The sequence below is a fragment of the Hyla sarda genome, chromosome 6 (assembly GCF_029499605.1).
Source record: "Hyla sarda isolate aHylSar1 chromosome 6, aHylSar1.hap1, whole genome shotgun sequence".
In the NCBI taxonomy this organism is placed as follows: domain Eukaryota; kingdom Metazoa; phylum Chordata; class Amphibia; order Anura; family Hylidae; genus Hyla; species Hyla sarda.
In genome coordinates this window covers 168,574,116-168,600,976 of record NC_079194.1, presented here as the reverse complement: position 1 = coordinate 168,600,976, position 26,861 = coordinate 168,574,116, and the positions used below count along the sequence as shown (strand labels likewise).

General features: G+C 44.4%; 1 protein-coding gene across 7 annotated transcripts in view; it reads left to right on the top strand.

Moving 5' to 3' along the window:
• Positions 1 to 26,861, top strand: part of SLC7A10 (solute carrier family 7 member 10) — a 196,524-nt gene that overhangs the window by 93,700 nt on the left and 75,963 nt on the right. For all 7 annotated transcript variants that reach the window (XM_056525780.1, XM_056525782.1, XM_056525779.1 and 4 more), the window contains one exon: positions 15,309 to 15,460. In XM_056525780.1, the coding sequence (XP_056381755.1) occupies positions 15,309 to 15,460 (152 nt within the window). The remainder of the gene's footprint in view (positions 1 to 15,308; positions 15,461 to 26,861) is intronic.

Sequence of the window (26,861 nt, the reverse complement as noted above, 5' to 3'; positions counted from 1 at the left end):
GTGTATCCGGATTATAGTCAACCCTTCCGGCTATATACCGATGCCAGTTTTGATGGTCTGGGCACCGTCCTGTCTCAAGTCCAGGAGGGCAAAGAGCGGGTGATAGCCATGGAGCGGAGAAGAATGATTCAAATTACAGTTCTTTTCAAGTTGGAGCTCCTCGCCTTGGTCTGGGCCGTGACCGAAAAATTTTAGGACTATCTGGCTGCCTCGCCTTTTACCATCTACACAGACAACAATCCATTGGCCCATCTAAATACTGCCAAATTGGGGGCCATTGAAGAGCATTGGGCCTCCAAATTGGCCAACTACAACTTCAGCATCAAGTATAGAAGTGGCAAGTCAAAAATGAATGCAGATGTATTGTCTCAGATGACTCCCGGCGAACAACCTCCTGTCGAAGACGAGTGGGAAGACGTGGAGATGCCCTTATTTTATCAGAGGTTCTTGAGTCAGAGTTTCATATCTGTCTATGTCTATGTCCACACACAGCTATTTGGATTTGCTTGTGTATGAACAGTTTTATGTTCCCTGGTCAGGGAATAGTTAATGCCTCTGGCTTTTCAGCCAATAGCCCCTAGGGTGTGTCTATTTAATGTCAGCCCAGTTTAGCCTCTGGGTTGGTGATTGACTTCATTTCATCCTGACTTGCTAACATGCTGCTGGGAGCTCTTGGTGATACACTCTTGATTTGAGCTTTTTATCTACAATTTCTGTTTTAGCATGCACTTTGTATTTTCTGGTTTTAGCCATGGTTAGGGGGCATGCTTATAGTGGATTTTAATCTGTGTTTGTCTAGTCGGTTTTATGATTTGTATATCCTTTCTGCTATGTGTCTGTTCATACTGTGTTTTCTCTTGTATCCGTTCTTATTAAGTTCTGTGTTTTACATTTCTTTTTTTCTACTGGGCCAGCATCCTGTCCACACTGGTGAGTGTGCCGTTGGCCAGTAGTCTATTTGGATTTATGTTTAATGGCTACTTCGTTAGTGGAGTGGAGTGTCCAGTTGGTGTGTCCAGTGTGAACACTGCCCTATGTTAGATCCCTGTTACTGCTCCATGGGGACTCAGTGTCTACTGGAGATGTTCGGAGGGAATGCTATTCCTGTCTTGTGTTCAGTGTGAACAGTGATCTATATCTATATCCTGTGTATTTAGGCCTCCCTGTTACCTGTCCATGGGGACTCAGAGTGTATTGTTATTCCTGCATCTACTGGAGGTGTTCTGAAGGGATTGCAATTCCTGTCTTGTGATCAGTGTGAACAGTGTTCTATAAATATATCCTGTGTATCTAGGCATCCCTGTTACCTGTCCATGGGGACTCCGTGTCTACTGGAGGTTTTATGTGGGATTGCGAATATTCCTGTTTAGCTATAGATCCCGTTTACCTGTCCGTGTTATTCCTGTGTCTACCGGAGGTTTTTCTAGGGGTTAAGCTTATTCCTGTTTTGTTCTGGAGTATGTTCAGACTTATCCGTTTTCCTGTCTGGTGTTTTTAACTCTATATGTTTATTATTTCTTTATTCAGATGTTTGGAGTTCTGTTCATGACCTCTTATCTATAGTGTCCTCTGTTCACAACCACTGAGTCCTCTGTTCATGTCCGCTGATATATTGTCCTCTGTACTTACTCTCTGATCTGTGCCCTCTGAACTTTTATACTATGGAGTTCTGTGTTCCTGTATGTTTCTGGTTTGTGACCGACTATTTCTTAGTATGTGTTTTTATTAGGCCCCTGCACTTTAGTTCAGGGAGGGACCGGCGCCCAGTTGTCGATCCACCGGTTATGGTGGATGGGCAAGTAGACAGGGAGAGTGGTTTTACGGTCAGTTTAGGGCTCCCTCTCCCTGTCCCCCTAGTCGGTCCCTGACACAGAGTGTCTTGACTACGCGAGATGACAGTGAACCCATGTCAGAAAGGGTTCAGGAAGACCTTTACATGTGGAAGACTCTGCAAGACGAAAGTAGAGTCATAGGGGATCTGTTGGACAACCTGTTAAGGAAAAAGGTGCCAACCCGTCTACACCGAGCAGTGTGACTACAAGTTGAAAAGGCTGTCCAGTCTCTGGTGAGCGACTTCATCAGATTTTGGTTCCCCAAAGAGACACTGCGATGGTCCTCAATGCATACCATGATCAGTCGGGACACTTTGGAGTCCACAAGACTGAGTCCACTGTCAAACAAAGGTTTTATTGGATTGGGATGCGGAGTGATATCGAGAAGTGGGACAGCGAGTCTGCCTTCTGTAACGTCACCAAGAACCTACACAAGGATGCAAGAGCACCCCTCCATCCCATCCACAGTGAAAGGTCTAATCAGCTGGTCGTGCTAAACCATGTCAAGTTGTCTCCTACTCGCTCTGGGTACACTCACACTCTCACCATGGTGGATCACTACTCCAAGTGGGTAGTAGTCGTGCCTGTCAAAGACCTCATGGCCAAAACAGCGACCCAGATGTTCTACTCTAACTGGGTGCAGACCCTGGGATGTACGGAGTCGGTTCTCACAGATTGGGGAACAGCCATTGAAGCCCAACTGTTTCAGGAATTGTGTTTGTTCCATGACTGCAAGAAACTCTGGACTACAGCTTACCACCCCAAGGGGAATGGTTTGTGTGAGCGCATTAATCAAGTCTTTATCCACATGCTATGAGCAGCGCCTGTGTCCAAGCATGAAGAGTGGCCCGGTTGTGGCCAGAATTGTTGGAGATCTAGAACAACACCATTCATTGCTCCACTTGGTGCACCCTGTTCTTCCTGATGATGGGTTGACATGGGCAACTGCCAAAAGATCGGGCATTTGGACTGCAAGCGCCCTTTAACAACTCTCCTCAGGCTTCACAAGACTGGGTCTCAGACCATCAGAGGAGAATCCAAGAGGCGAAGGAGATTGTTGGTAGAAGAATGGTGAGGCACAAGAAAGGCAGCAAAGAGACTATAACCGTCATGCCTCTGCCAAGCCTCTACAATTGGGAGACAAAAACGAAGCCTTACACTATAACTGCAGTGCCCTATCCAGACTCCGATGTCTATGAGATCCAGAAGACTGGTTGTGAACCACAGGTGGTACATCGAAATCACATAAAATTGTGCCTTAGAGAAGATCTGCCTGGACCTCCTGCACCTCTTCCACCAGCTACTAGACCCATGAGGGAGTATGTACCTGGAGAGGGGATCCACCTGTCAATGGATGTCCCTATGTTCTCCCCTAGTCAGCCTGCAGTCTTCAGTGCTATGCCGTCCCAAGAGTGGGTACAACCATCCCTAGTTTCTCCACCGGTTCCTGTTCTGTCTCCTGTGGTATCAGCTTGTACTCCGGATTCCAGTTCCATAGTCACGTGGAGCCAGCTAGTCCAGGACCTATTTCAATTCCAAAGTTCAGTCTGCAAGAGTGTCTTGCTTCTCCAGAAGCACCAAGAGCTCCAGAAGCAGAGAATGTTCCTTAGTCCCACAAGGACAGCTGCCAGCCAGATATCTAGACTGACCGAAATAGTGTACACACATAAATTCAGTACACATGAGTCCAAATCACAAAAGCCATATACATCAGTTACAAACTTCAGTTAAATATACATTAAGGACTGTAGCCTTCTTATATCAGTCCACACCACTGTTAGTCACTAAATGTCATGTAACTAATGTTTCTTCTTGTCTTTGCGTGCCCAGGGTACTTTACTGGCCAGAAGGCATTCCTGTAGTTAACTAAATGCACGTACAAAAGTAAGGTAACAGAATGTCAAATGTTATCTAGAGTAAAGTGTTCTAGGGGTAAGTGTGTAGCCAGGAGTCTTTCAATTCTTGTTTGAGGTATCTTTGCCCATTCTTCCTTACGAAAGTCTTCCAGTTCTTTGAGATTTCTGCGCTGGCTGTCACGCACTGCTCTTTTAAGGTCTATCCATAGATTTTCAATTATGTTGAGGTCAGGAGATTGTGAAGGCCATGGCAAAACCTTCGGTTTACGCCTCTTGATGTAATCCCCCGTGGATTTTGAGGTGTGTTTAGGATCATTATCTACTTGTAGAAGCCATCCTCTCTTTAACTTCAGCTTTTTCACAAATGGCATCATGTTAGCATCCAAAATTTGCTGACATTTTATTGAATCCATTTTTCATTCTACTCGTGAGATGTTCCCTGTGCCACTGGCTGCAATACAACCCCAGAGCATGATTGATCCACCCCCATGCTTAACAGTTGGACAGAGGTTCTTTTCATTAAATTCTATTCCCCTTCTTCTCTAAACGTACTTTTGCTCATAACGGCCAAAAAAGTTCCATTTTAACCTCATCGGTCCACAGAACTTGTTTATCAGCCTTGTCTGTATGTTCATTTGCAAAGTTCAAACGCTGATTTTTGTGGCGAGGACGTAGAAGAGGTTTTCTTCTGATGACTCTTCCATGAAGACCATATTTGTACAAGTATCTCTGTATAGTGGAATAGTGTACCTCAACTCCAGTGTCTGCCAGATCTTTCTGGAGGGATTGTACAGTCAAACGTGGATTTTTAATTGTTTTTCTCACAATCCTGCGAGCTGTTCTGTCTGATATTTTTCTTGGTCTTCCAGATTTTGCTTTAACTTCCACTGTTCCTGATGACTGCCATTTCTTAATTACATTCTGAACAGAGGATATTGACTTCTGAAAACGTTTTGCTATCTTCTTTTAGCCTTCTCCAGCTTTGTGAGCGTCAACTATTTTCAGTTTCAGATTTGTAGACAACTGTTTAAAAGAACCCATGGTGCCGATTGTTGGGGCAAGGTCAGATTAGTCTGGGCATTTAATACCTTTGAGATTGACATCGCCTGGTCTTCCCAGATGATGAATGAGAACAATCAATGACACTGGCAGGTCTCAGCTTTGCAAAGGGGGCAGTGCATGCTATAAATTCTGCAGGGTGCCCAAACTTATGCAAACGCCATTTTTTTGTTTTCTGTTATTCTAAAAGTGGAAATGATGGAAATAAAATCTACTATTGTTGACATATTAACTTTTGTTGACATATTATAAGAATGTCTAATCTGTAATTTGATGCCTTTTGGAGATTTTTCCATCTTTCCTTGGCTTCTTTATGCACATTAATACAAATTTTTACCTGGGGTGCCCAAACTTTTGATCCCCACTGTAAGTCATGTCATTATAGTCATAAGATAATGAATCCTTATCTCAAGCAATTCCTAGAGTTATTATGTTAATCAGATTTGCAGAGCATGTATGGACATTATATACAGAGACTCTTATCACCAGTTCATCAGTTTCCATATTCGTATCATCAGCTTGGAATTGGACATTGTATGTAATGCATACAGCCCAATGGCCATTTTGCTCCTCTCCTTAAGGGGACAGACGACGAGGGCGACTTATATTAAAGGACTACTGCAGTGGTAAACATTTATATATGCCCATGCTCAGGCCTGAAAAATAAACAAAATAGCCTCATACATACCTTCCTACGAGCCCCCGTTGGTCTGGCACAGGCCTCACGGTCCGGCAGTGATGACGTCATTTCACTTCCTGGGGACGGGGATGCCGTAGAACCGTCGGTGTATCACCGGCCATAGCGATGTCCCGCCCCGGTCAGTGATAGGCTGAGCCCACTGTCATGTAAGAAGCTCCTTACATGACAGTGGGCTCAGCCTATCAAAGGCCGGGGCGGGACATCGCCACGACCAGTGATACGCCGACGGCTCTGCGGCGTCCCCATCCCCAGGAAGTGGAATGACGTCAGCACTGCCGGACGGTGAGGCCTGTGCCGGACCATTCCTGGACAAGAAAGCAAGCACAAGTCCTGTACAAGTTCAGTCCAGTACAGCTAGGCCAAAGTCTACACGTCTGCAGCCACATCTAATCTGTAAGTCTCCTCTATGTCTACAAGTCAAATCTCTACTGTCCCTACCAAAGTCATAACAGTAGCACAGTGGCCTGCATCATCATTATTATCACTACAAGTCCAAGCAAGCCTGAGAGGTTCCCTGTGTCCCAGTCACCTCTGTGGAAGTTGGCTATCTGTAAAGACTGTTATATTGCCTTCTTCAGTAAAGTTCCAGTTGCATCAAAACCTGCTTTTGACTCTCATTTAATATAAGCCATTTCTGGGTTGGTTGTCAGTGGTACCCTACAGCATACAACCACATCCTGGCGTCACGAACACTAGAGGTTAACAACATCTTGCACCAGGGGTTAATACCATCTGGCCCCACCACCTACACCACTACACCCCGTGGTCACACCATACACCATGGGTCACGAAAATAAATCTCCCCCATATTACAACGGGAGCTTATGCATAAGAAGAAGAGATGGACTGCGCTCTCCTCTTGGTGCCTCAGCTTCAGTACTTTTTTGGAGCTATCTGTATACCTTTCTTGTGCCCAGGCCAGGATGTGGCCTAGTTGGTATCTCTACAGGCTAGCCTCTCCTACACCTGTTGGTGCCCACTGCTCTCCAAGCATACCACAGTCGCAGCACTACTTCTCAGGAAAGGGAACTCTGTACTGTTGCTGGAGCAGCCATACCACAGGCTGCATCTTCTTTCCTAGACTCCTAGGACATGGTCTCCTCTGTGCAGGAGCACCCAGAAGCAACCCAAGCCTTGGCCTCTCCCTCCTCCTCCAGCCCACAGCCTGCATCTCCTCAGCAAAATCAAAAGTCCAACTGCTGCTCTCAGGCTTCTTAGTTAAATAACATGATTGAAAAAGACAAACGTCCATCATGTTCAACCAAGGAGGGGATGAGATGGATGAATGGAAGAGGAGGAGATGTGATACTATTTGTCTACATACTCACTTGTGTTATATTGTGTTAAGAATTTGTCTAATCCAATTTTAAATTCCTCAACTTTTTTTTTCTGTGACCAATTCCTGAGGTAGACTGTTCCAGAAATGTTGCTTCTTGTCCCAGGAGACTAAACATTTTTTTCTACAGGAGTTAATGTGCACTGTTGTACCTTTTTTCAGCACCAGGACATCCTTTCTATATTCCAGGTGAGGCCGCATAGATGGAAATATTATGTCCCTGCCATGCAAGCCCATTGCTGTTTTAATACATGGTTATATCCTGCTAGCCTTAGAAGCAGCTGCTTGACATTGCTTGCTATTCTGTAATCTATGATCTGCAAGTACACCCAAATCCTTCTGTGACTCACCCAGTTTTATAATCCCCCTAGAACATATGATGCATGTAGGTTATTAGTACCCAGATGCATACATTTACTTTTATCCACATTGAACTTCTTTTGCCACGTCGATGCCTAAACACTTAAAGGGGTACTCCACCCCTAAACATCTTATCCCCTATACGAAGGATAGGGGATAAGATATCTGATCGTGGGGGGCCCACTGCTGGGAACCCCCACGATCTTTCCTGCAGCACCCCTGTTATCTGGTGCACAGAGCAAGCTTCACTCTGTGCCTCATGACTGGCCATGCAGGGGCCAGAGGATCGTGATATCACTTGCCCCGTTTTTTATGAAACAAAGTAAAAAATGTATATACGCCAGGGTAAGATCAGGATCAGGAGACAATATGAAAGAAGGCATCAAAGGGTATAATGATCAGTATATATTATAATAAATGAAAACAGAATAGTTGTATCCTGTCAAAAATATATAACCCTATCGGTGGTCACATAGCCCCAAAATGTGAGGTAGTAATATAGTACATGTATAATCTGTACTAGATTAAATATGTCTAGGTGACTGTATCGAGTAATAGTAATATCGGTTATACATTTGTACAAGGTGATTATACTTAACAGAATCATTGCATGGGACCACAGTGTAGAAATAGGGCAAGTTCAACAGTAAGAACTTCTAAAGGAATAGTGTCCATATATGTCTTGCCAGTGGTCCCATATATTGTAACACATGGTGCTCAGCACAAAAATGAAAAAACAATAAGACGAAACAGGCACATGACTATCCAAGGAGAACCAGCCACAAAAGGGATATAGTGGGACAACATGGGACAACATGGAGGCATCTGTAGCACTGGATGTAAGGAGGACAACAGGAACACAAGGTATGTCCGTGCTCTACATTCGGAGCGGGCCGGAGGAAGGATGTGCATGTGCGCATGCACGACGCACATATCCCGTGGAACGCAAATCTGTGCTCCATGGGACGTCACTTGTCTAGAAGGAGGTGCCCAGTGAGGCACAGAGAAGTCAATGGTACAACAGAGTGTGTTAAATACAGAGTAAACAGAGAGAAGATAAAGAGTGGGAAGAGACATATAGAAAGAGATAATAGAAAGGTCAAAGACTGGTAAATACAGAGATAAGAAGGATGGAGGTAAATTATGAAATGTATTGTTTGAGTATGCATAATTATATGAGTATACAATCAATATACAGGTGAAAATTGGGGATCAGGAGGAGAAATATGAATGAGAATATGAAATAAATAAAGCATAAGAGTGAATATGAGTATAAAAGCATGCACAAATGTGGATATATAAGAGTGTGTATATATATAGAAAAAAAGGAGGGGATTAATAATTAATGGAGAGGAAAAAAGGGGGTATAGAATAGAATGAAGAATATAGCTAGTCAACTGAGAAAGTAATGTAAAAGAATCAGGATACAAAGGAAGTATAGTATAGTGAAAATAGTAAAATAAAATAAAAGAAAATATGCAATAGAAAGCAGAAAGAAAAGTGGGATAAAAGTAAATTGGATGAAATGATCCAAGAAGGGGGAGCAAATGCAAGTAGAAATATGAAGCAGCAGAATAGTGATAGAGGGGTTTGGGGAAAGAGAGCGGGCAAAAAATAAATAAATGGAGTTCCCTAAATAGAGCGGGAAAAAAACAGGGAAAAAAATGTGATGGTGGGAATGAGACTAGAGGTGGGAAAATAATGGTTACAGTGACATATAAAAGGATACGGTGCTCAGAAAGTGGTGATGGCCTCCACAGCATCTCAAGTGGCCTAGAAAAAGTATTAATAAAATTGTTAAGTGTGATAGGAAAAAGGGTTTGTTACATAACACAAGACTGTCATATGTGTGATCTCGTATTCCCTGTTGAGGCCCAGAGGTTCCAAAGTTTGTAAAGTATGTATCCAGTAGGCCTCTCTTTTCTTGAGAATACTCACTCTATTGCCACCTCTGCGTGGTTTTGGCATCTGTTCGAGGACCTGAAACCGTAGTTGTAATGAAGTGGTAGGGAATTGGTAGTAGTGTATTTTTCCTCCCAATTGTAGATTTATGTTGAGAAATGCGGTCCCGGATATGCTGGGTAGTCTCACCAACATATCCGAGACCACAGGGACATATAATAATGAAAAACGACAAATGATGACTCACATGTGAAAAAACCTTTGATGGCATATGGTTTGCCTAAAAGTGGATGGTATACTTTTCTGCCTTTGGTCATACTGTTACATTGTACACAGACATGTGGAGACATGGGAAGGTACCTTGTTTTTGTGAGATGTGAATGTAGTTTGCTTTGGGGCATGGGTACTGCCAATATCAGCTCTGATCAGACTGTCTCGAAGGTTGGGGGGTCTTTTGAAACATGGCAAAAATGGCTCTATAAATTCAGGAACGTTAGGGTAGGCTCTATGAAGTAAAGGCCAGTGTCTGCGGACGGTGGCGTACTAAGGGGGGGGGGGGCGTCCCGCCCCGGGTGCCGCTCACAAGGGGGGTGCCAGGGGCGGACTGACCCGCCGCCGCCACCACTACTGAGGATTCGGGACACTCGTCCCAGATCCCCAGCAGACAGCACTACATTCTCCTGTATGCGCGATACACGCACACACAGGAGAAGGCGTCCCCTCTGTGTGAGCCGCATCTGCAGCTAAACAGAGGAGACGTGACCTCCACCCCCACGCAGCACGCAGTACAGGCGTCGAGGATGTCACTCATCCGGCGCCTGTACTGTGGAGGGGAGAAGACGCGGGCCCCTGCTGAGGAGATCGCTGCGTGGGATATCAGGTGAGCATCCTTTTTTAATTTTTTTTCTCAACTCTGCATACATATGGGGAAGGAGGGGGTTACTCTACAATACCTATGGGGAAGGGGAGGGGGGGTTACACTACATATACCTATGGGGAAGGGAAGGGGAGGGGGGGTTACTCTACATATACCTATGGGGAAGGGGAGGGGTTAATCTACATATACCTATGGGGAGGGGGGGTTACTCTACATATACCTATGGGGAAGGGGAGGGGGGGTTACTCTACATATACCTATGGGGAAGGGAAGGGGAGGGGGGGTTACTCTACATATACCTATAGGGAAGGGGAGGGGTTACTCTACATATACCTATGGGGGGGGGTTACTCTACATATACCTATGGGGAAGGGGAGGGGTTATTCTACATATACCTATGGGGGAGGGGTTACTCTACATATACTTAAGGGGAGGGGTTACTCTACATATACCTATGGGGGAGGGGTTACTCTACATATACCTATGGGGAAGGGGAGGGGTTATTCTACATATGCCTGTGGGAAAGAGGGGGGTGTAACTGCATATACACCTATGGGAAAGGGGGGTGTAACTACATATACCTATGGGGAAGGGGGGGGGTGTAACTGCATATACCTATGGGAAAGAGGGGGGGTGTAACTGCATATATCTATGGGAAAGGGGGGGTGTAACTGCATATACTTATAGGAAAGAGGGGGTTGTAACTGCATATACCTATGGGAAAGAGGGGGGGTGTAACTGCATATACCTATGGGAAAGAGGTGGGGTGTAACTGTATATACCTATGGTAAAGAGAGGGGGTGTAACTGCATATACCTATGGGAATGAGGGGGGGGTGTAACTTCATATACCTATGGGAAAGAGGGGGGTGTAGCTCTGCTTATACCTATGGGAAAGAGGGGGTGTACCTGCTTATACCTATGGGAAAGAGGGGAGGGGAAGGTAACTCTGCTTATAGCAATGGGGAAGAGGGGGAGGGAAATCTGCCTATACCTATGGGAAAAAAAGGGGTTTAACTCTGCCTATACCTATGGGAAACGGGGGAGGGTTTTTTTTCCACTCTGCCTATACCTACGGGGAAAGGGGGTGGGGGGACTCTGCTGCCTATACCTAAGGAGAAAGGGGGTTAACTCTGTTCCTATACCTATTGGGAAGGGGTTTAACTCTGCTGCCTATACCTACAGGGAAGGGGGGGCTACCTAACTTTATACCTGGATGCCTAACTACTTACCTACATACCCAGCTACCTAACTATGTACATACCTGGCCTTCATACATGGCTGCCTAACTACCTAGCTAGCCCCCTACCTACCTAACTTGTCACCTACCTACATATCTGGCTTCCTGATCTACCTACCTAGTTACCTATTTACCTGGCTACCTACCTACCTGCCCGTTTACTGTGCAGGACACCAAGGAGGGCATTATTACAGTTTGTGGGCCTATAGATGGAAAGATTGTGTAGAGGAGGGGAGGGCACTGGAAAAATGCAGAGTCTGACATGTTTTTCCTGCAGATGTTAAGAGATCCACATGGCGGTCTTATCCGGACGGAGAAGAAAAGGAAAGAGGATGCCGCTGATCAGAAAAGATGTAATTGTGAGTCCCAAAATGTAACTGCAATCACTTATATGGTATACACATCCTGTGTACATCTGATATCTACTGCCATATGTTCCTGTATATAATCACTTATACAGATCCTTTATAGTATACTGGTCTGTGTATAGTGGTTTTATTCAGTACAGTATGGTGGTATTATCCAGTTATTGTGTGGTGGTATATATTTACTCCTTGTATACCAGTATTATTGGTCATGGAAATTTACCTATGTTAAAGTGTTTCTTATATATATAAATTTTAGTTTATTGTGTGGGAATTAGGTGGAATAGGGGCATGGCAGAAGATTGACGAGCTGCAGAGCCTAGTAGGGGCCCTTGCTTTTTTTTGGTCCGTGGGCACCGAGTGTTGTCAATCCGCTCCTGGGAGGGGGTGTAATTAAGGGGGGGGGGGGTAGAGGGGGGGTAAATAAAGGTGGGAAGGGAGGGGGGTGTAATTAAGGGGGGGAAGGGTGTGTGGGGGGGGGGGTGCCAAACAAAGGGTCCGCCCCGGGTGCCAAATGCTCTAGGTACGCCCCTGTCTGCGGATGACCCCCTGGATTTTGTATACATAAGGATGGAAGGTATGTACGAACAGAATATGGTTGGAATTAAATTTTTTAGGGGGTCTCTCCCTCTCCTCGGAGCAGGATTTAAGAATGTAATCGGGGTAAACTCTTTCTTTGAATTTATTAGACATCTCTTCCAGTCAATTAGTCTTAATGGTTTCATCTGTAACTATTCTTTTGACTCTTTCAAATTGTGAGGTGGGTAGAGATTTAAGTGTGGCTTTGGTGTGATAGCTGGTGTAATGAAGTAGGTTATTCCTGTCTGTGGGTTTAGTATAGAGATCGATAGATAGAAGGCCCTGGTTATCAATGTGGACGGTAGTATCTAGAAAACTGATGGAACTATGACTATGGTGCATGATGAATTGTAGTTCTGGCCATATGCTATTGATGTATTGGTGAAATTCTAAAAGAGATTCTATGGGCCCTCCCCATATGCAGAAGATGTCATCTATGTATCTTTTCCAAATTTTTGCATGTTCACAGAAGGTGGAGTTTGTGTAGATGGAACGATCCTCAAAGTCTTCCATGTATGTATTTGCATAGAGGGCACATTTGATCCCATAGCAGTCCCCTGTATTTGGAGATAGAATTAATCCTGAAACATGAAGTAATTGTTATGTAGCACAATTTCCAATAAGGAATTGCAAAAGTCAATATGTGCATTGCTGAGGTTGGATTTATGTAGTAGACGGGTAACAGCGGGAAGACCTTTCTCATGTTTAATGGAAGTGAACAGACTGTTAACATCAAAAGTGATTAAAATGGTGTTAGGGGGTACTTGGTGGATATCTCTGATGAGCTGAAGGAATGTACCTATGTTCAGTAGGAATGATGATGTATTTCTGACTAAAGGGGTAAGAATTTTTTGTAGAGCGCAGACATACCAGAATTTGGTCCCCGTCACGTCCGGCCGGGACACTTTCTTAAGATGGACCTCTGTATCTCCTGCTTCACACCATGCAATCATCTGATTGCAATACCAGCTTTCTATTTCTCCTGGCTATAGGCCATATTGCACCTGCCTCCGCAGAAATCTATGGGTGAGTACTGCTATATATAATTTACTATGACCTCGTGTTCCTGTTGTCCTCCTTACATCCAGTGCTACAGATGCCTCCATGTTGTCCCACTATATCCCTTTTGTGGCTGGTTCTCCTTGGATAGTCATTTGCCTGTTTCTTCTTATTGTTTTTTCATTTTTGTGCCAAGCACCATGCATTACAATTTGTGGGACCACTGGCAAGACATATATGGACACTATTCCTTTACCAGTTCCCCCTATGAATTTATCTTACTGTTGAACTGGCCCTATTTATACACTGTGGTCCCATGCAATGATTCTGTTATGTATTCTCACCTTGTTGTACAAATGTATAGCCGATATTACTATTACTCGATACAGTCACCTAGACATATTTAATCTAGTACAGATTATACATGTACTGTATTACTACCTCACATTTTGGTGCTATGTGACCGCCGATAGGGTTATATATTTTTGATGGGATCCTACTATTCCGTTTTCATTTATTATAATATATACTGATCATTATACCCTTTGATGCCTTCTTACATATTGTCTCCTGATCCTGATCTTACCCTGGTGTATATAAATGTTTTACTTTGTTTCATAAATTTTTTGGTCTTGTTCTTATAACCCTATATTGATTAATCACAGATATCTGATGAAGATCCAGTGTTTGGATCGAAACGTCATATATATTCTGTTAGATTGCCATAATTGCGGAATAAATCATGAATTCTGAATGATAAGAGTGCCGAATTTATTTCAAGGGGGTGAGAAAAAACAGAGAGATGGTACTCTGAGTGCAGTAAGTTTTTGCTGAAAGATGTGGTAAGAAAGGTATGAAATGCTGCTTACCTTGTGGGGTTGTGCTGTCGGCAGGCACAACTCTGTATTGAGCTTGGTAGGTTGCCGCACAGTCCCGGGAGCTGCCAATCATCAGTACCGCTGGCAGGCGTCGAGAACGTAGCAGGAGGTAGTTGCGGGAGTCCCTGGCGGGGGTTGTCCCAAAATCCGACTTGCGGGAGTGGTGCTGCACTAGCAGGTCCCTGACAAAGAGAGGAATCCCCTCTCGAAACGCGTTGTCCAGCCTACCAAGTTTTTGTGAAAAACTTTTTGCCTCTGTACTACCCGCACTTTGGCGAATAAAAACGGTTTCCACAATTCAACTGCCTGCGTCCATTTCTTCTACCTTCCGGTGCAGTGCCGCTCCTGCAAGTCGCATTTTGGGACAACCCCCGCCAGGGACTCCCGCAACTACCTCCTGCTACGAATTTATTTCTATAAGAGAGTGGGGCAGTATTATATTCAGGGGCAAGATGTGTGGCAGTATTCAGGTCATACAGGGAACAGTAGATTTACATCCTCCAAATTTCAGTTACTCGTTTTAACCTATGACTTATCATTAGGGTAATAATTATGCTCTACAACAGGCAGCACCTATTTCCTGCATGGTACTGCAGCCATTAGGTATGAACCAGGTCTTCCTTCAGCTCAGACCTTCACCAGATGGCAGACCTTGTGGTTGTTTTATAAAAGAAAAGGGGGATTTGTGTTGCTTTCTTTGGTCACCTGGCCCTTTTTTCCCTTGTTTCAGACAATCTATTTGGGGAAGATGTATCAAAATCTGTACAGAGAAAGAGAAGTGCAGTTGCCCGTAGCAATCAATCAGTTTGCTTCCTTTATTTTAGAAAAGCATCTAAAAACTGAAAGAAGCAACCTACACCACTCTTCCTCTATACACATATGGATAAATCTGTTCTATATGTCAATTTACCACTTCAGTCTTTAAAGTGGGTTCTTACTCTATAAGGTGCAGCACCAATGCTGCTACGTTAATATTCTTTCAGGCCATATCCCACTACATGTACAGCATCACAGCAACAAGGGCTACTACATAGCACAAACACCAAGTGAATACATAAAAAAAAGCTATTTAACCTTTTGAACTAATGTTGGTGCCTAAAAAGTCAGATTTTTGCCCAAAATAGTTAATGTTCCCGCACTATTCTTATTTACTACAGCAGTTTATACTGTGAACATATAAGAGCCTACACGTACCCTGGGAGATGGCAATGTAGAATCCTATGTAGAAGTGGTTTATGAAAGGGGGTACATTTTTATGTGTGTAAATAACTCAGATTTGTGTATCCCCTGCACATCACCCTTGACCCTTCTTTCCTGTTCTTTCAGCTTTTTGCTACTATGGAGTGCGGTTTTGATTATGTACCCTACAAGCCTTGCAGTCATTGCCCTGACGTTCTCAAACTATGTTCTGCAGCCAGTGTTTCCAGACTGTATTCCACCATATGATGCCACCAGGACACTTTCTCTTGTCTGTTTGTGTGAGTATGACCCAGTGATCATTATGACTAAGCTCCAATACTTAAAGGAGCAGTGTAAGGCGGGGTAAGGGACAAAACACTGTTTATTTGTCTTTGATATGTTTTTATGTGTCCTTTAACCAAGAATAGACCTAACTAATCTGCTTTGTTTAAAGATGCATAAATGCACAAAACTGAAACCAATAGTTGGGCATAAGTTAACCTGTAGTGCAAACGAGCTCCTGAACATCACAAAGCATAATGCTAGCATTGTTACTTGCTATGATGTTTTGCCACAATGCAATATCCTTTTGCCGGTCAATCATCATGGGGGTGTTTGAACCAATTATATGTGTCATCTGTATTAGAAGCATCCAGAAAATAAAAAAAAAGTCATAACCCCTGCTTAGATGGCCCGGTGTTTTACCTGGCCCTCCATCTAACTGCCAATGTTTGCACTTGTCACTGTAACTAATGTTAACATGCCATATTATATCATTTATATACATTGGAAGATATGGTGATATGTACAGATAGATTGTTCAGTCCTTCACAGTTATTTCACAACTTTTTATAATTCTGCTTTCTTATGTTATTGGGTGGACTCTGGGTCTCAGGATATCAGGGCTGACGTTCACCGGCGACCACTGCATCACCTATACCAAGTGTTCACCACATGGACAAACCTTAGCATACTTTTTATTTTACTTTTAGGTAAATAAAGCCTCAGCATATTTTGATGACAATACAAATATGTAGTAAAATCCTCCCACTTGCTCTTTACATACCAGACCCTTCTCTTTTATCCTAGATTAACAAGCGTGTTATGTGATTTCCTGGACATTATGCTGCCAACACCACATAGCAGAGAATGGGATTTTATTTTCAAAAATGTATTCGATCTATGCACACTTTAATGTATATCCTATTAGGAGTTGCACAGCAGTATGATATAGCTGTTGATGACTGAGCTTCTTCATATCCATGAGTTCTAAAGCTACATATGGTATGGTAAACACTACCTGACCTAATAACTGAGCCAATGTATCCTTCCTGTACATTACAGTTATCTTCCCCTAGATGGCAGCCAGATAAAAGAAACTAGTCTGCTGTAGAAAAATCCTATGTTCCAAACCACAATCTACAACAAAGATGATATACCTTCTGGAAAAATATCCTGTTATTCCTGTTCCTGACTTCACTTGTCCTCTTCTTTTTTTTTTTTTGCCAAGGGATTGTCTATGGTCCCTTTTTAAAAAGAAGTTGGCACTGTAACCAACTCATCACCACAAATCTGGATTTTCTCAATCCAGATGATCAGCAATCACTAGTAGAGGAAGCTGCAGCCAGACCACAAGTTTACACCTGTGCCATTATATATCAGTCATTCACAACACTGGCCATTTAGGTAATGCAAGGATGCATTGGGTCAACCAAATCAGATTTTCATTCTGGCACATAAAGGTGTTCACTGCAGCTTCCCAAAGCAGGGAAGCTCCAGTGAACACCAGACGTACATTAACGTCCTGTACATGACCGCGAGCATCGGAGCAATGCTCTGGTCATGCGGGGCAGTTCCCGGCCAGGGACCTGCCGGTAATGGCCGACATCCACAATCACGCGGATGTCTGCCATTAACCCCTCAGATGCCGTGATCAGTATAGATCACAGCATCTGCAGGAGTGTGGTAAGAAAAAATGCATGATCGGATCACCCGCAGCGCTGCTGCAGCGATCCGATCATCTGCAATGGCGGACGGAGGTCCCTTCACCTGCCTCCGTCCATCCCCCAGCGTCTTCTGCTCTGGTCTGAGATCAAGCAGACCAGAGCAGAAGATCGCAGATAACACAGATCAGTTCTATGCCCTATGCATAGCTCTGAACAGTATTAGCAATCAAATGATTGCTATAAATAGTCCCCTCTGGGGACTATTAAAGTGTAAAAACAAAAGTAAAAAAAAGTAAAAAATAAAAGTAAAACAATGTGAAAAATCCCCTCCCCCCAATAAATGTGTAAATTGTCCCTTTTCCCCCAAAAAATGTGTAAAAAAAATATCCGACTATTAAAATATAATGTTAATTATCCTGTATGGTGAATGTAAAAAAAAAAAAAAAGTCCAAAATTGTTGCTTTTTTATAACATTTTATTCCCCAAAAATGTATTAAAAAATTTATTAAAAGTTTTATATATATGCAAATGTGGTATAAAAAAAAAAACAGTACAGATCACGGCACAAAATATGAGCCCTCATATCACTGTTTATACAGAAAAATGAAAAAGTTTTAAGTCAGCAAAATAGAGGGATTTTAAACACACTAATTTGATTAAAAAGTTAGCGATTTTTTTTAAGCGATACAATAATAGAAAAGTATGTAATCATGACATAATTTTAATCATATTGACCCACAGAATAAAGAAAATACCTCTATTTTACCGTAAAGTGTACAGCATGAAAACGCAACCTTCAAAAATTTGCTAAATTGCGGTTTTCTCTGCAATTTCCCCACACAAATAGTATTTTTTCGGTTGTGCCATAGATTTTATGGTAAAATGAGAAATGTCATTACAAAGGACAACTGGTCATGCAAAAAACAAGCCCTCATACTAGTCTGTGGAGGAAAATATAAAAGAGTTAGGATTTTTAGAAGGCGAGGAGGAAAAAACGAAAACGTTAAAATAAAATTGTCTGATTTCTTATGACCCAAATGGGCTGAGTCCTTAAGGGGTTAAAGGAAATCTGTGATTAGCATTACCAGCACTAACCTACTGGTAACCTACTGGTATAGGCTTGTAGAGTGATACTAATGAAATTGATACCCACTGATCCTTGCTTTCATTCCGAACATATTCTTCCTTTTTCTCCATATGCTAATCAGGAGTTTGGAGTTAGTATTCTAAGAACCCCGTGCACGGTGGTGTTCATCTTCAATCATCAGAGGAAGCGCTTCCTCCCCCTGTGCTGAGGCTTCCATGCTGCAGAAAGGAGCTCCACTCTGCAGCTTAATGCCTCTCCTCTGCTCTGCTGTGGCCACACAGTGGAAGCTGAATGGCCAAACCAAATTGAGATCCAACTGGTTAGGTGAATGTTCGGAAGCCACATACACCTTCAATCGATGGGGGGTTGCTATCTTGTTTCACAACGGTCTGCCATTTTCCATAGTAGATCATTACTCAGATCTGGATGGAAACTTTATGTGGATTTTTGTAACCAAAAATCAACAATTTTGGGGTTTGAATTTTTTTTGCGATTACGCCGTTCATCATGCATCAGAAACATAATAATTTAATAGTTTGGACAATTACGCATGCAACGATACCAAATATGTGTATTTTTTTAACATTTTTTTTAACTTTTTTTACAAACACTTTTTGACTCCCTATGGCTTACATAGATCAATAAGGGAGCCCTAAGCAATCTCAGAGCCAGGGAGGACGCTGAGGACATGGTAAGACCTCGGGCTTCCCTAGCAACCCATAGACACCCTCTATCGAGGGGGGGGGGGGGCTATGGGACCACTAGACACCAGGAAATAGCGGCACTTAATTTTGAAATGCTGTGATCTGTATAGATCACGGTATTTAAACGGTTAAATGACCGGCATTGGGGCAATCTCTGATGTCTGTCATTACCAACAGATGTCAGCTGCTGATATCAGCGGACATCTCCCGGTCATGGCGCGGTCCCAAACCGCCCACCAGGTCCATGACCTACATGTAGGTCATGGGTCGGCAAGGAGTTAATTTTCAGCAGTAACAACATATAAAACGTTTTTGGATCTGACAATGCCCATTTAATATTTTGGAATACTCTTTGAAAATCCTTCCTTTTACTAAATACACAAATAATCACTCTCAGGACACTCTCAGGTCATAAAATGGGTATCAAATACAAACAATAAAAGACGTTACATAAAACGATTTCCTCAGCTCACCTTCCCTTTAGTGGAGTGCATGGATCTGCACAAAGCCCAGCAAAGAAAATTCTCTTAATCCAGGTCTTCCATAAAAACAGTTCTTTATTGGATATGCATGAAAATGCAGTTTCATTCCATAACATCTCCTTTGCTTACACCGAATTTCCCATACCGTACACCGCAACGCTTTTCATGCGCATGCACACTTTGTCAAAGATGGTTACCGCTAGTGCTTATCAGTTGATATACACTTCTACAACAGGTGAGTAGTAAACCCAAGCTTTGCTGGTATAATCACCAGCCATCTCTCTGTAAAGGGCCCCGGCTCTCCGGCCAGATAGTGGGTGTCGACCCCCGCACGAAGCGGCGGCCGACACGCCCCCTCAATACATCTCTATGGCAGAGCCTGAAATTGCCGAAGGAAGCGCTTCGGCTCTGCCATAGAGTTGTATTGAGGGGGCGTGTCGGCCGCCGCTTCGTGCGGAGGTCGACACGCCCCCTTCCCGCGGGCTGTCGGGGCTCCGTACAGGAGATCGGAGGGGGCCCCAGCAGTCGGACCCCCCCGTGATCAGCAACTTATCCCCTATCCTTAAGATAGGGGATAAGTTGTTCACCAGAGTCACCACTGGACTACTCCTTTAATGTTTTTTTTACTAGTCATTCAAATGTTCTAATGTCCTGATTTTTAGTTTTCGTGTTGTACAGCCAATATATTTTTTGTTACACAGATCACATTCAATGATTGACTAAATTACTAAACGTTCTAAATGACTTTGTACCCACTGCATAAAAAAAAACTCCTTGCATGGTTTGCTGTGTCTACAAGTTCTACATGGAATACTACCGCAACAATAGGACCCCTTGTTCCGCAACCAATTAGTATCTCCTGTATAGAGATGAGCAATCCGACCTGAACTTTAGGATTTTTCTGGCTCAGCGGACACGTGAGCTTTTACCAGTTCGGCTTGCGTGAGCCGTAAATAGCGCAAAAAAAATGAAAGCATGTTTTTTTGGCGGATGGAAGAAGCATGGCGGGCAGGGGGTGGTGAGATAATGTGGGAAAGCAGCAGATCCCATTATAACCCAGGTCAAGCATGTGATTTGCTGCTTACTGTGTCATTCAAGCACAAAGGCCAATAGGACACAGCCAGGGACACAGATAAAAGGGCACTGACATCACCTACAGAGTTCAAATTGCTGGGAACTTCTGCAGAGAGCAGACAGAGAGAGGGAGAGAGACAGACATAGGGAAATTAAGTGATTAGAAAGATAGAGACTGAGACACAGATTGCAAAGAGAGGAGAAATAGGGACAGCTAATGATTAGAAAGAGATAGATAAAGATTAGAAAGAGACTGTGTGTGTGTGTGTGTGTGTGTGTGTGTGTGTGTGTGTGTGTGTAAACAGGATTCAACCCCCTATACACCAAAAGAGCATATAAGTGGACATCTTAATCACAGCCTCTGAAGGGCTCATCTTTTTCTACCACAAATCCACAGCCTCAAGCATGAGCTTTGAATAGTGTTCCAGAACCAGCTCCAGTGAGGTGCATTGATCTGTGCCACCCATCTACAAAGCGTATTCAAATGGCACCTGCATACCTATAGGGCCTGTCAACACAGTAGTGAATATAAAAGATTTCTGTGAACACCTTCAGTACGCATTTTGCTGTCATCCCTGCCATCCAAAAAGCATGTTTGAGTTACAGGTATCTAGCCTGTAGTGTTATGCGGTTCTGGTGCATTATATATTGTTCTGCAAACACATTCAGTACACATTGTGCTGTCATCTCTGCCACGTAAAAAACGTTCAAAGCATTGAAGCCTAGATTTGACAAGTAGGTTGGTGAAAAATTACCCCAAAAAGATAAAAGTAACCCAAAAAAAACAAGTTGGTGGACAGGGTTGGTGGACAGCTTAAAGGGCAGAATACCCCCACCATGTTCTCTGCCAGTAAGAATGTTAATGCAGTACTAGTACAGGTAGCTGCAACAGGGGTCATGTGGTGTCAGGTGCCGCATCAGCCATCCCTCTCACTGCCTGAGAGAGGTTATTTGGTTTCACAGGATGATCCGGCTTTACTGGAATATTTCTGTCATACGACTTCTGAGGAGGAAGACTATGACAATTTGACGGTGAGCCACCAGTCAGTGGATGCCTTTGCAACTACACTTGCATGGGGAAATGGAAAGGGCCATCCTAGATGCTGTGCTTCCTTATCTCTAGCTTTGCCTCCCCCCCTCTGCTCCTATGCAGAAGGATAGTACTAACCATGAGGAGAAGTTGTGTGGGGACAGTCAAGCTTTGTAGTGTGTTGGCGAGGTGGCGGAGGTAGAATCAGTGGTCGAGCCCAGCTCAAGCAGGACTGTTGGTGATAGGCGTGGTGAGGATACTGTAAGGTGTCAATGTGTCTATGCTGAGGGGAAGCAATGAGCCCAAGAAATCTATGTAGAGAGGAGAGGCATGGATGATGAAGAGTTTGATGTTGATGATGATGTGATGTTGGACAGGACGTGGGACTGAGCTGACGTGTCTAGAGCAGGAGGGTAGTGGCAGTGGCAGTGAAGAAGAGCGTAGCTGAGGTAGGGGGCGGGGGAAACTGTAAATGGAACAGGTGTAGGGCTGCTGGTCTGATGAGCTCAGGTGATGGCGACACTGCTGCCTGTTCAAGTTCTGTTAAAAACCATCCAAAGGAGGGGCACAGTGAGGTGGTGCAGTTCCTGTCCAATATTCTCACGTGTGGAACTTCTTCTCCACCTTATCTGAGGCAGAGAACATGGCAATATGTCATCTCTGCAAACAGAAAGTAAGCTGTGTCCAGGGTCCGAGTGTAGGAACTACATCTCTACGTAGGCATCTGGAGGGAGATTTATCAAAACCTGCCCAGAGGAAAAGTTGCTGAGTTGCCCATAGCAACCAATCAGAGCGCTTCTTTCATTTTTCAGAGGCTTTTTCAAAAATGAAAGAAGGAATTTGGTTGCTATGGGCAACTCAGCAACTTTTCCTCTGGACAGGTTTTAATAAATCTCCCCATGGAACATCACCACAAGGCCATGTGGGACAGTTGAGACGCCCCACAACATGAGGAAAATGCTGCTGCTGCTGCTACTGATGATCCTCCAGATACCTCCCAACTGTCTAACAGACTAGCCTCTTCCACAGGCAGCACATGTTTGGGATTTTTACTTATCTGTGTCATGGCCTCCTCCTCCCTGATCCAGTCAGTTATCCATTGGGGAATCCATGTCCTCCAGACAACAGTATTCTCTCAGTCACCTTGTTGTAGTGCGCCTTAAGTCGTACCTGGCCAAGTTGTTGGTGGTACAGGCCCTCCCATACCATCTTATTGACTCCGCTGCCTTCAGGCAACTAATGGGGTGTGCCCAGCCCTTGTCGCCATTGTTTTGCAAATAAAACCATCCCCACTTTGCATAGTGGCAGAGAGGGTGGGCCACTCCATGAACTAGTCTGTGTGCATGCCACGGTTGATATATGGAGTAGTAGCTACAGCCAGAATGAGGCTCCTCTGTGAGTTCATCTTGCAGAAGGAGGCTCCTCTGCAACAAGGCCAGGAAATTGTAGTGATACCTCCACGGTTGTGCCTATTCTCCTCCTCCATGGACATCTTGCACCCCACGGGGTAGAGCATAGCTTATTTTCCTCCTTCTGCCCTACTCTCCTTTCATCGCTGAAAAATCAAGTGCTGCCATGTTGTGTTACACCTGCTGAGCTTGGGCGAGAAAAGCCACACATCAGAGGAGCTGCTGCCCTGTCTGTAACAAAAGGTTTCACACTGGTTCCCAAGTGGTGAGCTAACATGGGGCAACATTGTCGACGATAACTGCACAAACATTTTCAAATTTCTGCCTCTAGATGGCATGACGCACTCCTGTTTGGCACACGTGCTAAACCTTGTGGTCAAATGTTTCTTGACAACTTGTCCAGGTGTCAAGCCAGTGGTTTCTACATTCGGTTTAGCCATTCGTATGCTTTTTAAAATGACTTGCTTCACCTACAGTGCCAAAACGCTCTTCCAACCACACTGCCTTATTTGCGATGTTCCAACTCTGTGAAACTCCACTTTACACATGCTGGACCATCTCTCCCAGCAGCGCAAAGCAGTGACCGACTTTCTCATGCAACAGCAAAACAATTTCTTAAGCCAGTGTGATTTACAGCTCAGGGATTGGCAGCTAATCAGGGACATTTGTCACGTGCTCGTGCCTTTTGAGAAGGCTACAAGCTATGTCAGCAAGGAAAACAGTGACACTGGGGATGTAATGCCTCAGATATTCCTTTTGCTGACGGTGATGATGGAAGAAGGAGGGAGGGAGGAGACTACACGTCTTGATGGCAGCAGTACGGATGTTTTCTTTGAAGAGGAGGAGTTGGATGAGGAAGTAGTGGGACCTGAGGAGGATTTGGAGATGGACTCTATAGAAGAGAGAGGGGACAAGGACCTTACACAAGGCGACACTGATGAGGACGAGGAGGAGCATGAACAACCTTGGCAGTATGGGATGGAGGTGGAACAAATTGGGCCCTCAGAAAAGCTGGCAAGGATGGCTAGGTGTATGCCTTTCTGCTTGCACAATAACACGTATATTGTGGGCTTGAAGGGGAGAGAAGAGTACTGGATGGTCACACTCTTAGACCCTTGGTATAAACCCAAAATAGGGGAATTTGTCTCACCTTCTGAGAAGGCGAGCGGAGATTCCATCTGGCCACCGCCACCAAAATACTTTGGCAGTAGGACCATGCAGCACTGTGCCATCACCATTGACGGCTATGCAATTCTCACAGACTTCTGCGCAAAGAATGAACATGTTCTTTCTTTGTGGGAACAATTTAAGCGGCGGAATTGTCCAGCATTGAAACTGCTCAGTGTGAACGGGTCTCGCAGAAGACCCATTCACACTGCTGTTAATGTTGAGTGCGGTGGATTCCGCAGGAATTCCTTAGTGTGAACGCACCCAAAATTGGATTCATATAAGGAGAAGCTACGCAGCCAGCTTGCCACAGCTTTCCAGCAACAAACACGTTCTGAGCGGGGGACCAGTCTCCGCTCTCCGCAGAGTCAACACTCCACTACCTCTGCCAGCAGTACCCCAGCAAGAGGCAGGAGCAGCAGCAGTGGCGGCATCTTGTGTGGTGGACCACCGGTGTATGGCAGGACCACGGGTGTAACGGTGTAGGTATTGGGACCAGATGGTATTTACCCCTGGGGAAAGATGTTGTTAACCCCTAGTGTTCATGACGCCAGAGTGGTTTTTGGTACCGGAACCACACGAACGGTATCCCTGCTATTCCAATGGCTAGTTAAGGAAAGGAGAGTCCACAACCAGTTAAGGTTTAACAGAGGCTTTACTGAGTTTAAGACAGATGGTATTATCTTCACAGCTAGGCCAGATTCCCAGAGAGGTGGCCAGGAACTCAGAAGACCTCGCAGCTTGCTGGGACCAATTATACTTGTAATAGACTTGAGACAATTATCTTGAGGCTTAACTATGTGCAGGACTTGACTTCTTGTAGTGACAGCAGACATAGACTTTTGAATTACTGGAATGACTGTAGCTTTGTGGCCTTTCAGGTAGCTGGTCACTTGCACTTAGATCTCTGGTGTAAACTGTTCCTCAGCAAAGATCATAAGAGAAGAGAGATTGTAATGGCCACCCCTTTTTTTAGTGGGGGGGCTGAACTAAAGCCCATTGGTCAAGCTGCAGGTCATAGGTTAAGCTGGTGCTCTCTGGTGGAACACGTGACAACAATTCATATGACTGCGTAACATAACATGTGACAATCTCACAGGTCCTTTAGACAACTTGCAGGTTCTTTAGACTAGCTATACATTAGGACACTGACTACACATAAGGTAGGATAAATAACATTATAGAAACAGCAGGAGAGACCCTGCAGGGGAGCCCCCAGGTCACCAAGAGACTCAACCTGATAGGGCCTAACTGCAGTGCAGGACCATGTCCTGTACTGGGACATCACATAAGTTTCTGCATCCTGTATGCTCCCCTGAAGTGAGTCATTAAAGGGATGTAAACCACCACCTGAACAACTAGGTTGAGGCCTACCTCAGCAGTGCACTCTCTCTGACCGACACCATGAGCCCGAACTCTGGTCGCCCGGAAAATAGGGATGATCGGAGCTGTCAGTGACAGTCCCGTTCATCCTAAGGGATAGGAGCGAAGTTGCAGTGGTGCCACCTCCTCCTATCCCCTGCCATTAGTCATCAATGAGTACTGACCAATGGCAGTTGACGACGGGGGGTTACCATGGAAACCCCCGCTCTGCCCACCCCTGGATGTCGAGCAGAACGGGGGGAGAAGATGGTGACCGGTACCTGTGGACAAGATGTGGTGGGGACCGGCAATCATCGGTGGCATCAGCGGAGATCAGCAGCTCAGGTAGGGAGGCGACGGCGCGGAGAATCAAGGAAGGTGGCAGTAAAGTGATCTTTACTGCTGCCTTCCTAGTGGTTGCAAAACTGCAACTCCCAGCATGCTGTCTGGGCATGTTGGGAGTTGTAGTTTTGCAACATCTGGAGGGTCACAGTTTGAAGACCACTATTACAATGGTGCCCAAACGGTAGCCCTCCAGATGTTGCAAAACTACAACTCTCAGCATGCCTAGACTGCCCAGACATGCTGGGAGTTGTAGTTCTGTAACATCTGTCCCTTCAGATTTTGCAATTTTCATGAAAATTTTGAAAATTGCTGCTATACTTTGAAGCCCTCTAATGTTTTCGAAAAGTAAAAATAGGTCACTTCATGCCACTATTTTGGTGTGAATAGGCCTAAGAATGAGCAAGCTGTAATAGTTACCATGGGTTACCGCATGTTGCCATAACTGAGCCTTAAAAACACTTTAAAACTACTTGAATACATTCCCAACAGTGTTAGACAGGGTTTTAGAGTTTTTAGGCAGTGTCATAAATGTGTTTAGGGGCTTATTTCATTGCCGGTTAGAGTCAAACCGAGTTCGCTCAACTCTACTCCTGTATTTGTAACTATACAGTGGATAACATATCACGTAAGGTAGATTCTTTTTTAGGTACAATCACACACCCTCTGCTCAAGATTTTTGCAAGTTTCTCATCTTCTTTTAATATTCGTGGACGTTGGTGCACTATATTTTTAATTTTATTGAAGTTGGGTCTATAGGTCATTGTGAGAACTGGTCACTAAGCAGATCTGCTCTTGTGAGTTTTAGGGTACGTTCACATGGGCGGATTTTTTAGCGGGTTTCCCACTGCGTATATGAAAGTGGGCGGGCTCTTCTCGGCTGCCTGCAGCAGATTTTCCGCAGCGGAATTTACGCTGCAGAAAATCCGCCACAGTCCCTACTGACTTCAATGGGGCTTGCGGCGGATTTTCCACAGCATAGATTCCGCCGCGAAAAATCTGATGCGGACAGCCGAGAAGAGCCCGCCCACTTTCAAATACGCAGCGGGAAACCCGCAAAAAAATTCCCCCGTGTGAACGTACCCTTAAGGTGTATT